The sequence below is a fragment of the Neltuma alba genome, unplaced genomic scaffold, assembly GCF_004799145.2.
Source record: "Neltuma alba isolate B1F8T4 unplaced genomic scaffold, ASM479914v2 tig00003215_pilon, whole genome shotgun sequence".
In the NCBI taxonomy this organism is placed as follows: domain Eukaryota; kingdom Viridiplantae; phylum Streptophyta; class Magnoliopsida; order Fabales; family Fabaceae; genus Neltuma; species Neltuma alba.
In genome coordinates, this window is record NW_021633191.1 from 55011 (window position 1) to 71699 (window position 16689).

The 16689-nt window shown below is 35.9% G+C and overlaps 1 protein-coding gene across 2 annotated transcripts; it reads right to left on the reverse strand.

The window, feature by feature from the left end:
* Window positions 1–1780: 1780 nt before the first annotated feature.
* Window positions 1781–14736, reverse strand: LOC114740969 (putative 3,4-dihydroxy-2-butanone kinase). Of its 2 annotated transcripts, none has more exons than XM_028929225.1 (20): window positions 14573–14736; window positions 12403–12476; window positions 12222–12285; window positions 11635–11747; window positions 11468–11515; window positions 11043–11114; window positions 10865–10954; window positions 10461–10634; window positions 9446–9529; window positions 8176–8231; window positions 7944–8074; window positions 7769–7861; window positions 7472–7536; window positions 5297–5434; window positions 5173–5213; window positions 4151–4234; window positions 3965–4038; window positions 3741–3853; window positions 3570–3665; window positions 1781–2146 (listed from the first exon to the last, which is right to left on the reverse strand). In XM_028929225.1, exons 1-20 carry the CDS (start codon window positions 14610–14612, stop codon window positions 2015–2017), a joined length of 1782 nt encoding a protein of 593 aa, XP_028785058.1. In that variant the 5' UTR covers window positions 14613–14736; the 3' UTR covers window positions 1781–2014. The 2 variants fall into 2 exon arrangements, with proteins under 2 accessions (XP_028785058.1, XP_028785057.1); XM_028929224.1 differs by having other exon boundaries at window positions 5297–5440.
* Window positions 14737–16689: the final 1953 nt, after the last annotated feature.

Genomic DNA, 16689 nt, shown 5'->3' on the forward strand with positions numbered 1-16689 from the left:
ATGCAGGCCAAGGAATAATATGGGATGATGAGAAAGAGAGGTTGGATGAGGACCACAAATGAAAGGAGAGTGGTAAGAGAGGGAGCAATATAACCTTGCACTGTACGCAATTTTCCAAAAAGGCAAGAAATTTCATGTTAAGGTGTCCCCTTCATCCACAAGAAAGCCAAGAGAGGTAGAATTGCACATACACCCAGATGGCTCCCACTCTGAGATCATATTGCATGTGGATCTTGAGATGATCCTGCTTCCACTATTTGTCTGCCAAAAGCAACAATGAGTAGTATTGTGTATCTATATATGAATGGAAGAGAGAGAGAATCTTATTAGAGAGGCATATACATACACATACATTTGTTTGGAACCGAGAGACAGGAGCAGGTTTTTGGTGTAACCCACCACACTTTCTGCTTTGAATTGCCAGTACACGGTTCTGCCCTTCCAATTAGGGACAACAGATAAGACAGCACATGCCTCTCATCAACTTGCAACCTACCCACATTTCCTATATCTCCCTTCCTTCTTCCTCCTTTTACTCAATGTCCCCTTTCTTCCCTCTTTTTTTCCCCCCTATACAAGAGGCTTCCGCACAGAATAATGTAGGCTCAGTGAGTGCTTTTTAACCTTTCACTTGGTATGCAATAATTGGTGGAATTCTAATGAGACTTGATTGAGTGTGTTTATTTTATAAGACAAAAAAATCTACTTGACATGCCTTTGTTGAATAAAATTATAGAAATGATCAACAGTATAACTTGTCATACTGAACTAGCTTCTCAAAGGCAACAGCATAAAAAACAATACAACCTGTCTGAATTCCTGCCAATGATCGAAGAGTTTGGCTCCCCATTTTATGTTATAAGCATATTGGGTTGATTTTCAATCTTCAGCCCGAAAATTCAATCGTCTTTGCTTTTCGATGAAGCAATTCGATATGCAATTGGTTCATAGGCCACGTGACAAAAGAAATAAAAATGAAGATATTTATATTTCACCCAAAAAAACAAAAAAAGATGTTTATAAGCTTAGCTTTTGAGTTGCTCTACAAGGGCAGAAAAATAAGGGATTGGATTCTCTCCACTTCTATCCATTTCTCATTTTAATCATAAGATTGAAATTTAAATGGTCCAGATTTCATATGTAATAAAATTATTAATAAAATAAATAAAATTAAATGACTGAATTTTAGACATCAGGATTTAAAACAATAGTAAAAATATTCATTAAAATCATTTCATAAAACATGACATCTGAATTGTTTAAATTTTAATCCTGATGGGAGATGGATAGAAATATATCCTTTCTTAAAAAAATAATAAACTGAGATCGGCCCAATATGTAATCAGACATTGAAAACACGGTAAGTTGACAATACGCGCGTTTGAAAAGATGCTAACATAGCGGACGACACTATTATGCCACCCCACCCATTGTTCTTTGTAGGGCATGACTTTTCATAGGGTCTGAGAGTTGTACGAATTCAACCCATTAGCATGCATATAATTACATGGGCTCAAAGTTATCCTCTTTCCCCAACTTCCACTGGCTTTCCAACCCCAGTTATATTTTCAGAGTACTTAACATAACGTTTTGAGTAGCGTTGGAAATAGAAATCTAGTGTGTCTAAAATGATGTCGTGTTCTCTCACCCAACCCGGCCAGTAAAAAGGTGGGAGCATAATATAGACAGCATTGCTTTTCCTTTTTATACACATAATATGGACCGCATAATAAATGCATTTGTTTTATATTTTTCACGTTTTGGCGTGAGCAAAAACAAAAACTACAATTCATGATCTCGCATTGAGATGAAGATGGATATTATTGTCCATTGCAATCATCAATATTTCAAATTTACATTCAATATAAAGCGCGGGGTGTATAAAGTAAATGGCAGTCGCTCTCTCAGTTTCATGCGCCAAACGCATAAGCGGAGAGCCCAAATAGTTACAGCAGTACAAAATCACGAACAAAACTTGGCGGAATCCGCACAAAGAGGATCATGATAAGCTATGTCAATCACCCTGTCTATTGTATTTCTCCTTCACCACTAAAGCGGCAGCTCTGTACCACGTGGCTGCAGCCATAGCCCCAGGATCAGGAACCGATGAAAGAATCTCTCCAGATACATAGGTTGATCGCCCAGCCTGCACAATGATACCTGTCAGATCCGCAGACAACTCGCAGTGCTACTATTACCCTTTATATTTACTAACTTTAAATAAATCATCAATATGGAACAGTTGAATGCACCAAGAAAGAGACTTTATGACAGTACCCAGAAATCAATTTCTAGCATGCCGCTACTGTCACAGATACGGCACTCTATCATAGTCTAATATTCATCCAACCAGGAATTCTTCCAATTTTTAAATCTTCTATCTCTCAGCAGTCAATCATTTGTCAAGCAATACAGCTTAAGCCCCATGGATATGTTAAGTAACTCTTCGATGGATCCCCCCTCTACTTCTAATTCTAAGAAGTCTTTATAACTGCTTCTCATCGGTTTGGTTAAAGTAAATCTACATGAGCATCTCAACTATTGAATTAACAGGAATTAACAGTCAAACGTCAATCATACTCAAGCCATCCTGACCTGACCAGTGATCGCCCCCTCTAAACTTCATGTTACTCTTCTCTCCCAAGCCTCCATAGTCAATGCACCCCACAATCAGCTCACAGCATTCCAAATCCAACAACTTGCCAGACATTCCAAAACCCAACATCTTGCTAGACTCAAAAGTCATTCTTGTTCGATATGCTTTTTCTCTCTAAAATAGTCCTTTATTTTCTCATGCACTACCTTCTGTAAAATTTCTTCCAGTGTTCCTTCTGGAATGATGAGAAGCAGGTCTTAGATTGTACTTGTTCATCAAGGAAGCTAGCAAGTAAAAGAAATCCTCCATGCAACAATGAATTAAATATCCCAATTCTGAAAACAGACCAGACCACTGATCTCTGTTATAAAATATAACAACAGTAGAGCATGTTGCCCACGAAAGAAGTCAGGCTTTAGGGATCGCACATCAAGAGAGCACGACTCAAGTTTCAAAAACAAGAAAAGTCATTATGCTTTCAAAAAGACTATAGAGGAATCATTCAGGGTTTTTGCAATCAAGGCCAGTGTTGAAATCAGTTAAACCCCCCCCCCCAAACACACACCGAAAAAAAAAAAGCCCCCAAGGCTCGGGGAGACATAAATGTTGTGGCATGAAAAGGTTTGTCGAAACAGTGTTGTGGAGGTCGCAACAGCTCGTTTTAACTATCTAACTATCAAGGGCAGTGTTCAAATTAATTCTTCTCCCCTATGATATAAATGATTGTGCGATTCTTTTCCCTGCGTTTTGGTTGTCTTTCAATCCACATTTACAAAATTGCAGCCCCTTGGCAACCTCCAATACGAATCTTCCGTATCTTTTGAAGAAAATTAGCCATATCCCATCCACCAAGTAGTTTTAAGGAGGCATGTCTTGTACATTGAAAATAGTCCTCTAGGGTAAAGTCAGTTACATCCTCTTCTGTATCCAATAAATACTGCCAAAAGAATAGAGAATAATCATTGATCGTCACCTGTGCTTGCATGTGCTTAGTTGACTCGGCTCCAGCTATTGCAGCTTCAGATGAGACAACAAAAGCAGTGGAAGGCTCATCCCCAGCATTTAACCTCTGTAAAATCAAACACATGAGTATCTCATAAAGTTGTATCAACATCGCATATCAACCAACAAATATTGTGGACACCTCTTGCAGAACTGACAATGCCGGAATAAGGGCATCTAACAATGTTCTATAACCAGCACTAGCACCACCATATTTACTGATAGCAGCAATGGAAGCAGCAAGTGCTTCAGCCCCTGAATAAAAAGAATAAATGAGGGTTTTGCTATCCAAACAAGACAAGATGAAAAGATATAGAAGGGCAAAAATCTAGCCTAGAAGTTGTCACATTTGAAGAATCTTCTCACATTGTTTTCCCATGACACCAGAGTTCGAGCTAGATTTCAGCTGTGTTGATGCTGCCTTACAAAAGATGGTATATCTGTTTGTTTTGGGGAGTGGGGGTGGGGGAAGTAAATGTATAAATAAACGTGAAAAATGCCTCAGAAGAAATAAATATCTAGTTTAAGAAAGATAGAGAAATGGAATAATACAGAATCCCACTTGTTCCTCCCATAACTCTTCCCATTGATGAGCCAATTTCATTAACAGTTTCTGCAGCATCATTCAGCGGATAACTGTAAACAACATATGGAAACAGATCAGGCCCACTAGCAATTCGCAACAACAAGCATTTTGCAGCAACTAACATTGGTTCGGGAGCTATGAAGCCAACGATATATCTCAAATCTCAATGCTCTACTTAACCCAACATTTCAAGAAAGTAACAGATCAGTGGTCACCATTGATCCAGACAGTCAACATTCACCACAACATATGGTTGTTTTAAACTTAGTACGTTAACTCCAACATAAATGCCACACAAAAAAAAAATACAAATCTGCGTTGATAGCTGATCACTTGAACTCAAATAATCAACATCATAACAATACACAGTTGTACTTGAGTTAACAACACTTTAGCACCGCAGCACATATAATAAAGGAATACGTATTTGGGTGGGGTGGGTGATTTTTGGCTGAACAAAGGGTGATTTTTATAGATACAAATGTATCTGCACATACAGACATGCACATTATCATCTATCACATCGTCACATGCACAAATGCATATCAACACACAAGAACATGGTCGTGTACATAAACACACGCATACCAATACAGGCAAACACATATATAGCCACACCTATGCATGCTTGCATAAACACGTGAACTTGTGTATGAGCATGCATACAGGCAGACATTCACAGACAATTGATTTTATAAATACTGCAGTTAGCCCAACAACATATTTTGAATATCACGAATTTGAATTGTCAATTTCATATTACTCACATATGGGATTCCATGAAATTTTAGATACTACAATCCAATTACAACCAAGATACTTTTCTAGATAGAAGTTTACAAGAGTCAGAAAGTCCAAGAAAAATGCATAAAGTATTCTTACCAATGAACTATGCATTGATCGTCCACAACCATTATACAACCATACAATCAAAACGAGTAAAGGAAAACAAAATAAATCCAAGCAAGATAGAGCATATAGAGCTTACTTTTTAATGTCCTCAAGAATTGCTTTTGCGCCTCTACACATCTGCATAGAAAGATAAATCAAATACAAGTCATGCACACAATACATCAGCAAATATAAAACTGATAAATTCAAAAATGACTCACAGTTGAGCCACAGTCGCCATCACCAACTTTGCTATCCCATTCATTTAAACTGTCCTTAAGATTTATAATTGCATTGGCAGAAGCTTCAATGGCAGCCTCAAGAATTTGGCCTTGTTCATTCAGTTGTGATGGCCGGCTCTGTGGCTTATATAAAGCAAAAGAAACCATATTTCACAATTTATTAACACAAACAAAACATCACAGAATTTCAGCCAACAACAAAGAGAGAGGATATTCAAATCAATATCATTAATCGCTAATTATTGTTAATCCTTTATCAGGTTAATATTCCTAAACAAGTAATTTGAGTGTTAGGAATTCTTAAATCTTATCTTAGTTCTCCTAAATAAGGAATAAGAAAAACTAGAGAGACAAAATATGCCCACTTATATTTTAAAGACAACAACAAACAAGCCTTATCTCACTAGGTGGGGTCGACTTTATGAATCACATGACGCCGTGCTCTGTTAACATCCCAGTCCTTAGATATGTTGTTGACTAGGAAGTCTCGTTCAATGACCTCATTAAGCGTTCTTCTCGGTCTTCCTCTATCCCTTTTTATGGGACTCAATCTTGTCTGATCCACCCTCCTCACTGAGGCCTCTAATGACCTTCTCTGTACATGTCCAAACCATCTTAAGCGATTTTCAATCATTTTCTCTTGGATAGGTGCCACACTGACTCTTGCCCTGATATTTTCATTTCGAATCCTATCTTTTCTTGTATGACCACACATCCATCTCAACATCCTCATTTCTGCTACCCTGACTTTGTGCTTTTGTTTTCCCTTTATTGCCCAACATTCACTATTGTCCAACATAGCTGGTCTTATAGCAGTCTGATAAAAATTTTCTTAGTTTCTCAAATACCTTCTTATTGCAAATAACTCCGGTAGCTTTCCTCCACTTTAACCAGCCAGCTTATATTTTATGAGAAATGTTTCCATCAATTTTCCTATCCTCCTGTATAATGAATCCTAGGCATTTAAACTTTGATACTTGAAGAATTATTTGCTCTCTCATCTTCACCTCTAAATCCCCATTGCCTTGCCTCCCCCCAAAATCACAATGCATATATTTTGTTTTGTTCCTGCTCAAGCGGAAACCTTTCAACTCCAAAGTCCTTCTCCATAACTCCAATCTAGTATTAATCTCTTCTTTTGATTCCACCATGAGAACTATATCATCCGCGAAAAGCATGAACTTAGGGATTCTTTCTTGAATAGGTTCAAGTAGAAAATCTAGAACAATGTTGAACAAATATGGACTCAAAGAAAATCCCTAATGTAACCCAATCTTAATAGGAAAGTCCTTTGTCTCACCTCCAAGCGTCCTTACACTGGTAGTTACCCCCTCATACATATCTTGTATAGCTTTGATATAAGCAACCCGTACACCTTTTCCAAAGCCTTCCACATTACTTCTCTTGGCACACGATCATAAGCCTTTTCCAGGTCAATAAAAACCATATGTAAATCCCTCCTTTTACTTCTATATCTTTCCATTAACCCCTTTATATTTTAAAGACAACAATGTACAAAAAATAAAACTTGCCACGGGAGAAGTTAATTGAGTTCGACTCCTATCTCTAGATAATTATGATTTGATCATTTAGATAAATATTCTTGGCCAGAAAAAAGAACCAATTAAATTTCTACATAATACTTCAAACAGAGCATAGAAACCTATGCCCACTTGAAGTCATAACTTAACAAGCGAAACAATGACAGGGTTATAAACTAAGTGTGCCCCCTAAATCAGGATAAGTTTTCCCAGATAGGGTTTTCACGTTTGTAAGAGAAATAAGACAGCCTCCTAAAACATCTGTGAACAAAACAACAAAGCGAAGAAAGTGAAATAACTATTTCCCATTAGTCATTTAAAGTCACTAGGGCGCTATAAAATTTCTGTCACGAGTGATTAAAAGAATATGCATGATTATCCCCAGAGATTCATGATTCAAAAAAGACTTTTTATCCTTTTTAATTTATCATGCCTATTAAAATAGATTTATGATTGAAGGTATGTATAAATCCATAAAGTGTGATACTTTGAAAATGGAGATCCTATGGAGAACCAAACTAGATTTGGACAACTAATGTTATGTCACTAAAAAGTAGTTATCTTAAACTCCAATACATATAAGGTAAATATTGCAAAATTCTTGTGCCCATACCTCATCACTCTTTGCTGACCAAGATGGTGGAACTGGAACAGGAATCTTAGCAGGTGGGTGATTACCTGCCAACAAAGAACTTTGAAAGTTCAATGGATGATTTAATCCAGAAAATCTCAAGGCTTTCTTTGTAAGCACAGTTGATCAGTATGTGCTTTTTGCAGGGATAAAAAAGATCGGCCAACAGCAATATTGGCTAAAAAGGTATTTTAAATTCTCAACATGACAAATACGTAGTGAAAATAAAATCAATCGGGCCACAGCAACAAGATGAAAACAAATCCAACATATACAGACCATCAGCTGCAACAGGCCAATAAGGAGCCTTAGTTGATGCGTCCAGACGTTGAAGAATAACTGGATCAGCCTTCATGATAGAAATGGAGAAGCCTGACAAAAATGGGAAACAAGACTTCAATGAATCGAAATTATAAATAAATTGAAAAAAATGTCATTATGTGGGATAACATACCAGCCATATCAAGAGAAGTCATGAATGACCCTGTGTACACTCGATCAACAGCCAATCCATGCTCCAGCTGCAATTTAGGAACTGCTTTTCCAGTTGCAATCATTAGTTCACTTATAGGAGTGCCACCCAACCTGCAATGAAAAGGAAAGAACCAGGAAGCCACAACTAATGGTAGTCATGAAAACTGAACCATCGTTTTGTTCTCAATCCAGTATAGTATTCATGTACCCACCCGTTGACCATGAGGACAACCCGACTACCACGTGTTATTGGAACATAGTTTGTTTCCTGTGAACATCAAGAGGGGCAAAAGGTATGGTTGAAACAAACATAACAATATAAAATAATTCTTACTTACAATTGCAACTTAAGCTTTTAGACACAAGAACAGACATATTAATCCAAAAACACTCACATTGAAGTAATCAATGACAAAATTTTGGATTGAGTAATTATAATGTTCAAGTCAATTTACATACGTGCCAGAAAATATAGTCAAAATATTGGCAAACTGTCACAGAAAACCTAATACGCCTTGGTCAACCACAGATAAAGATTTAGGCTAAAATGAAAATGGAATTGAATTGAAAGGAAAATATTTGCCCTTATCAAGTGTTTCTGACTGCATTACCTGCTTCAATGAATTTGCGCTAAGCTGAGGCATGCAGGAAGAACAGTGGATGACAGTCACTAGGTTGGTTTTATAATGAGCTTTCGGTAGACATTCAAAAAGAAATTGAGAACCCATTGAAGAGGGTTATTAAAAGACTCGAGGAAAAATCTTTATTCTTTATCAAGGTACGCATCTGCTTTCCTTGCTTATGTCTATTTCCTGACTTTTAATTTATTTTCTGCTCCTCATGAAATAGGTCTGTGGTAATGCAATTTGTTCAGATCATTCCAATTTGAGTCATTTTCATTTTATTCTCAGGCCTTTGCTCGTCCAACTTCCTCCCTGTATCTCTGCCTCTCTCTCCTTCCTCTTCCCCTTGTTATCTAGTGTTTTACATCAAATGATTTTATTGCCGATGAGAGAATAATACTATTCCAAAGTTCAGTGCAGCCTGGAGCAGCAATATACCCACCACTCAAACCCAAATGAAAAATCTTTCAACAGATTTCTTCTATGAAGATTCTCTGTATATCTTCTTATTTTTACCATGCCATAAACACCCAAAAAACCCTCCCGGGGGGGGGGGATATAAAAATTTTATTAGGCTCAAACCATGCCAAACAATAATGAAAAGCTTCCAAGAATTAAAAAGAAAACCCCAATAGTAGAATTTCCGGTTCCTCTGAAAATTAGATGTAGAAACATAAAGGTCACACTAAACCCTGAAGGGTACTAATCTTCTTTTAAAGGCATTAACCCTACACTATTACTTAATTCATCTTCCATTTGGTGCCACAATACATCACAGCAAACAATGTTATTTTTCATGATAAGTCTACTCCAGCCCATAAATTGAACTAAAAATTATCCTTCCAGTATTGAAGCATACCGGGGATAGTATCTGCGTAAGAACATGAGAAACCACCACATCTACAGGTTGCAGGTCAACCACAGCAGCACCAGGCTCCCCATGCTGTAAAGAGTAGCAATAGTAAACAGGTACTTAGGAATTTAAGAAGCGTCAGTCTTTCATCCCTTCTCACCCATTAATTAATACTAACATATTCTAAGAACAATGCCAAATGGAAATCTAAATCAAATAAAATACAGAACTAAATTTTTACTTCATCTATCCATGCCTTTCATTCCACGCTTACGCAAGGGTGACAGAAAACAAATAATATTGCATACATCCTTTTGGTTTGATCAGAGACTTTATTGGTAGAAAGAACACAAGTAAAAAGGACTATTATCAATAAGAGTACAAATAAGCCTTTATATAAGCAAACCATAAGCTAAACCTAGAATCTTATCCTAATCCTTAATATCTCAGATTTATTCTTCTAAGATATGATAATATAATATTCAAATTTAATCCTAGATAATATCCAAATCTAATTCTAATCCTAAACCAATCCTAAACTAGCACACCATAATATTACTTAATTAATTAACTAATCCTAAACTAGCACACCTCAACAAAACTTCTTATTTTTGTATTAAAATATTTTTCAGTTATCGATACAAAATAGTATCAGTTTTAAGAGAAATCCTTTTCTTCCAATATTCTAATAATATATGACCATCATCCTTGCACATGATACATAACTGTTAATAATTACATGCTTGCTTAATATATACTTTGACGATAGACAATTAGTTTGCAATTTTGAGTTCATTGTGCCATAGTGGGCAAATATTAATTTGTTCAGATTTGACTATACAGAATTTTAATTTAATGCATCAAATAATAGATATATTAATATCATAACTACCGGTTTGATCACAGATTGACCTTGAACTAGTGCCTTAACTAATTCGATGACTGGCCCAGTTTAAAAACATTGCTACTACCAAAAAGTAATTTGTTTCAAAGAAAAATTGCCCCAACATAAGTAACTTACAATTCCAAGACCCAATTCCATCTTTCCAGGGCCCAAACGATCAGATGTAACCTGACCAGGAAGTGTGCACACCGATAAGGCAACACCCATGGTCCCTACCATCTCAGATGCACGTTTTGCTTCAGCAGCAACATCAGCCAGAGGAAGGCCAGCAGCAGCAGCAGCACCTGCAACCTGCCTCACACGAAAAGATTGCAATATAATAAATGTAAAAATGACAGCTTGGCTCAGAATAAAATGTGTATTATCTTGACAGACATAATTCTACCTTAAGCAAAATAAAATTCACTTGAATGCATAAACCAGAAAGTCCCTTCATGCAATTAGCATGAAAAAATGTGACTTAAGGTTCATCTGTATGCAGAAAAAGCAGAGAGAAAGAGAGAGTACAGAAGAAAGAGAACCTTATGAACCAGAATAGTCCCTGCTAAACCTCTTCTTCCAGCAATCCCTCGAGGAGGAGGCAAAGCACAATCATCCCCAACAATAACTGTCTGCTTAGTGTAAAACACTTGACATGGATTACCAGCATCTAAAGTATTATTTAGGCTAAAGATGAAAACCAAAGACATCTAAACATACCTCCACTTTATAACCTTCAGACTTTGCTTGTTCAGCAGCCAAACCAAAGTTCAAACGATCACCAGTATAGTTCTATCAACACCCAAATTCGACACTATGAATCCAGAAAGAGAAGCAGATCCTAATGACTACACATGATTTTATATTACTTGTTCAAAAACTACATACGAAACATTCACATATCAGATCTGATTTTGCAGACATCCAGTCAGTGCGAAATAAAAAATAAAATAAAATAATTTTTTTTTCCTTTTTAACTTTGATTGTCTTAAGTTATCAAGAATAAATTTCAATTTATTGGAATTTAAAACTGAAAAATTAAGTACTGATAATGAGCACAAAAACATACATACTGGTAAGATGACTGGTGTTAACTCTTACTTAACGAGGCAATAAGCAAACATATTGTGGAGGGAATAGGATACCTTGACAATCAGGAGACATCCCTTAGGACCAGTTACAGCTCGGATGCCCTAAATTCAAAGCAGCATACATGTATCAGACTATTAAAGAACATACCAAATACGTAAACTGAAAATTTAGTGTGTCTAAGTGTGCGTGCACCACTTCAAATTATAAGAACAAAGCATACAGCTAGAATTGAATCAACTGGTGGAGAGGCAAAAATGTCCCCACAGATGGCTGCTGTCAGCATCCCTTCTCCAACAAATCCAGCATGAGCAGGCTCATGTCCACTTCCTCCTCCTGCATCATGGAATAAAAAGCCAAGTGAGAACCATGCTAAAGTAAGCCTACAAATCACCAATAAATAGGCCAGTTTAGAAGGCTGGGGAGAAAGATAAGAGAACAAAGAAATGAAACATCAAAACAACAGCTTAGATCATCAATAGACGTAATTGTTCTTTTCACTCAGTAAGTGAAAATGCATATTCAAGCAGGTTTAGAATAATTAATATCGTCTAAGGCTGTAAATCAATTATAAACCAGTAATGTTGATCTGCTCTACGGTCTTAGAATCTTCTGGACGATGTTAAATCTGACATGCGCCAGCGCTAGCAAGAATATTAATAAAAAAATTTAAGATGCTAAGATGCTAACAATCTGTTGTGTCATTTCAGTCAACAAAGGAGCCTCTTCATTAAGAGGAGCACATCCCAAACACCCAGGGAACTATGAAGCTTAACAAATACAAATTTAAATCAAGAGAAAATCCCAGACCTGATATGATTGCAACTTTGTCATATGTTGTCTGTGAAACATCAGCACGTAGCACTACCTTCACCTGCATCCAGCAAACAGTAGGGGGAAAAACAACAACATCAGAAATTTTTATACCAAGGCTTACCGGCAGTACACCAAGCAAAGATGTGCAAAGACGAGGCTGTGCAGGTAGAATCACCTGTGGAAAGCCATCTAAATATTGTAACCCAGGATATGTCTCCACAAGACCTTCTATGAATTCAGTGACAACATCTACAATCAAACAACAAAGACAGGGAAAATATTTAACTTGCAGAAAAGAGAGAAGTATGAGAAAGTAAAAAAGCAAAGGAAAAAAACGATTGTTAAGACCCCTAGAGAAGCCATAAAAATAAACCTCATCAAAAATTGAAGTCAAAGAAACTTCTTACTGAAAAATTTGCATTTTGTCCTCACCAAAGACACTACAAACTAACAAAAACTGCACATTGACAAATTTCTTTGCCAGAAACGCATAAACTAGAAAACATAAAGAGTTCATAGATCAGCTGGACAAAACCAACTCTCGTTAAGGAAATCAAACAGCCAATTAAAAATCAGCCATGCTACTTCACAATGATGACAACATGATTATTTGTACCTAAAGTTTAAGAACACATAAACAGACATCAGATGATAAAGCCTCACTAGACTTTGGACTCTGAACTAGATCATGCAAACCGTACCTTAGAAGGGGCCTAGACTTTGTATAAAAGATTTTTGACAAGAAAAGACCTCGGGTCTTTGGTCTTAGAATCAAAAAAACTAGTGGGGAAAACAAGTATATGAAGTGAAAGAATCCTAGCGCCAAACATTTTCATCAGACAAAGAAGTATGAAACAGAATAATGATATTCGACAACAGGGCAAGGTCTGAATTCTATAGCATTAAAATCCCTCTAAGAGTGAAAATTCTACAAAGGTTTGCTACTTAGACTGGTTCCATATCAGAGATAGGACCACTATGCATGGTACAATTCTCTTTTTGTCTATTACACTCAGTTTTAGAATGTTCCTGGCACATCGGGATTGTGGGGAACACACATTGCTTTAATTGCTTTAAATTTTGGGACAAATATTTGAAAAGGCTAACATAAATCTGCGTTTGTTTGTCATTATTGGACGTTAAAGGTGATTTTAATTATCTTTAACTATTTTAATTTTTTTGTTTACTTAAAGATCAATTTAGTTATTTTGAGACGGCATTTTTATCCATTTACCACTAGGTTAAGTGTTCTGTTTCAATTAGAATAGTGTCATCCTAATTTATTAGAATAAGATTATTTAAAATATTTTGATAGGCCTTATCATAAGATTATTTTAAATGATCTTTTAAGATAGGAGTATTATATAACAGGAATTTTCAAATATTTTATAGTTAGATTAAAGCCTTGTCGTTATCTTTTGCTGGAATTCGATTGGTAAAGCTATCTTGTCTGTCTTTTGTACATGTGCTCCACTATTTTCATTCACTATAATCAAGTTCAGAGCATTGTCTGTCAGACAGCTACTTCTATAATATTCAGTCATATGGTTAAATCATCTTTCAGTCATAGTATGTTTATCACATGCAAAGATAATAGTCCTCCGGTCCTAAATATAAGACCTATTTTGTAGTGTGGTAATATTTTTAATTTAAACTGCTGCACGGTTAAGTCACCACTCAAACTCAGGAATTAAACTCGCCTAACCCAGAGAAATCTCTACAGCACCACCCATTGCAGGAAAGACACAAATTGACCAAAAATATTGCATCCTAGTACTTAAAAGAAAATTGACAGCCAACTAAAGCATTATGAACAGAGAGACTATTGAGACAACAGAGGTTACACAAGAGACAAGAAGAACGAAAAATGGCTGGCTACCCAAGACAAAGAGGGCTTACCCCGCTGCTAAAATTGAGCCATTCTGATTGATTCATCATATGTGAATTGAAATAGTTAAAATAACAAGAAAAAAATCACCCATATCAATTCTACGACATATTCTCCACAACTCAATCAAGGACAAGTACCGGGAAACTCATTATAGGCTCAGTAAGAATAAGTCAAAAATAAGGAAAAAAGTCCCGAACGCAAAGAAGACAACACAGAGAGAGAGAGAGAGTAACTAAGCAAAAACATTAATCCGCTCCATCATCAAGCAAATAGAACAATTTAATCTATCCAATTTTCAGAGTTCAAGTTATGTCCGAAGGAAATTTCTCAAAAAAAAATGCAGATAAATTTTATTAAGATGCAAAAAAACAATGGGTATTCGCGGGGCAAACAACAACGACCGAAAAAGTGAAAGTCCCCAAGAAATCGCAAGAACCAAGAAGGAAATGCAAACCATTAGGATCGTTAATGAGCTTCTTCCCAGGAAAAGCCATGTGGATGACTCTCTCAGAGCAGCACTGATCGAATTAAGAAGCGAACGACGAAAACCCTAATAATGCTGTGCATGAAACAGTAAAAACCAGGAGGGAGAGAGAAAGAGAGTGAGGAAGAGGGAGGGAGAGTTGTTGTTAGTTTGGTGGTGTGACCCTTTTATATACAGGAAAGCGAGGGAGTTGATAATTTGGCTTTCCTTGTCCGAGGCTCTCCAGCGAGAAAAACGCTCCGCTTTTCTCGAAAATATCCTCACTTTTTATCATAATTTGCTCCCCTGCCACTGTAGATGTAAATAAATAAAAGATAAAATTTATTTCATAACATTTTTTATTTTTATAAAAATAATTCCATAAGTAGCCATTAATAAAAATTACTAACTGATTGAAGAACTAGTTTGGTATTTAATTTAATTCTAAATATAAGATCTTAATTTATTTTACTTTTTATATTTATTTATTTTTTTAAAATAATCATTATAATAGTTGCATATGTTAAAAATTTTACCAAATTGTAGTTCTAGCTAATACCTATTATTAGCAAAAATATTTTAAGGAATACAATATTTATTTATTATAAAGAATACCTATAGTAGTTGCATAGGTTAAGAAATTACTATTAACAGATAATTCAAACACACATAATTAACAAAAATATTTTTAAAAAAACAACATCTATTTATGATAAATAACTAATTTGATTAATTTTTTTCCTCAAATTAGTAAACTAGGCATAGTATATCATTTTGAATATTGAAAAAAAAAAACCCATCGGTGTGAGGCGCGGTTAAAAGCTAAATGATGCTGTGGGTTTTTTTTTTTTTTTGGGGTTCAAAAAATGATGTTGTAGATTAAACTCTCACCCAAATTACCGATCTTGTAGCTGGTCCCAAAAAACAAAAAGGCACTGATCTTGTATTCTTTTTTATAATTATTTTACAAGAGTTAAAATTTCATCTGAACACTTGAATATTTTATTAAATAAAAAATTTGAAGGATAAAACACATAAACTTCTCGTCAAAGATTATCTAATTAATTAATCATATAAGAATATTTTATTTATATAGAAGATGTTACAAGCCATGAAGTATAGATAAGTACAAAAGGAGAAATGGGAAAATTAACTGAACGACCTGCTTCTAAAAAGACTGATTAATTTCATACAGTCATCTAAAACCACTTTGGTATTATTAGAAGTGCTGGCCGGTTGCTGAAGAAACTTCAGTAGTATAGCGTCTGATGTTTGGATATGCAGGGCATACAAAATAGGTGGTCCAATGACATTCTGGTTTGCTATAAATATGAGGATAGATCTGCCTTAAGCCTGATACAACAAAGAGCCGTTTGTCCTGATATGTGCCTTTTGTCATGGAAAGAGCTCGTGCCAATTCACTTCTGAAGTAAATCTTTCAAATTCATGTGCTTTCTTCGCTCACTTCCAAATATTAGAGATAATAATTGTCCAATCAGGTCATAAGGCAATCTCATTCGGAAGAGCTCCTGATTGTTTAGTCTATTTTGTCTTCTTGCTCTTGACATATCCGAGAGACATGCTAGAAGAACTAGAATTAATGGTGAAGATAACATGACAGGGGTCGACAGTGATACCGTCATGAGCTGCTCGTCGCAAAAGTACCACATACAGTACAAAACATACAACAAACATAATATCCCATCTCATCATCTTCAACCAGGAATAAAAGGGCTGGCATTGATCAGGATCAGATTTAAAGGACAATTGGGATCCAAACCATGTCGCTCTTGACCAAGGACAAGGCAAGAAAAGATGTCCCAGCGTCTCAAAGGCAAAGCAGCTGAATAAGCAAGCTGAATCCACAGTCAAATGGTGTTTACATACCATATCCTTCACGGGGAAGGAATTTTTAAAGGATTTTTGTGATGAGTATAAACCCAAAAAGAGAGTCTTACTGATCAGCTCCTCTGGTTAGAACCCTTTGCAGATAGACCTTTCTGGTTGGTTAACTTTTAATAAAAGCACAAATGTGATAAGTATAAGTTTAAAGGAAGCCATCCATCTCAAAAGACTAGCTTATTAAAAAAGAGAGAGCCCCTTGAACT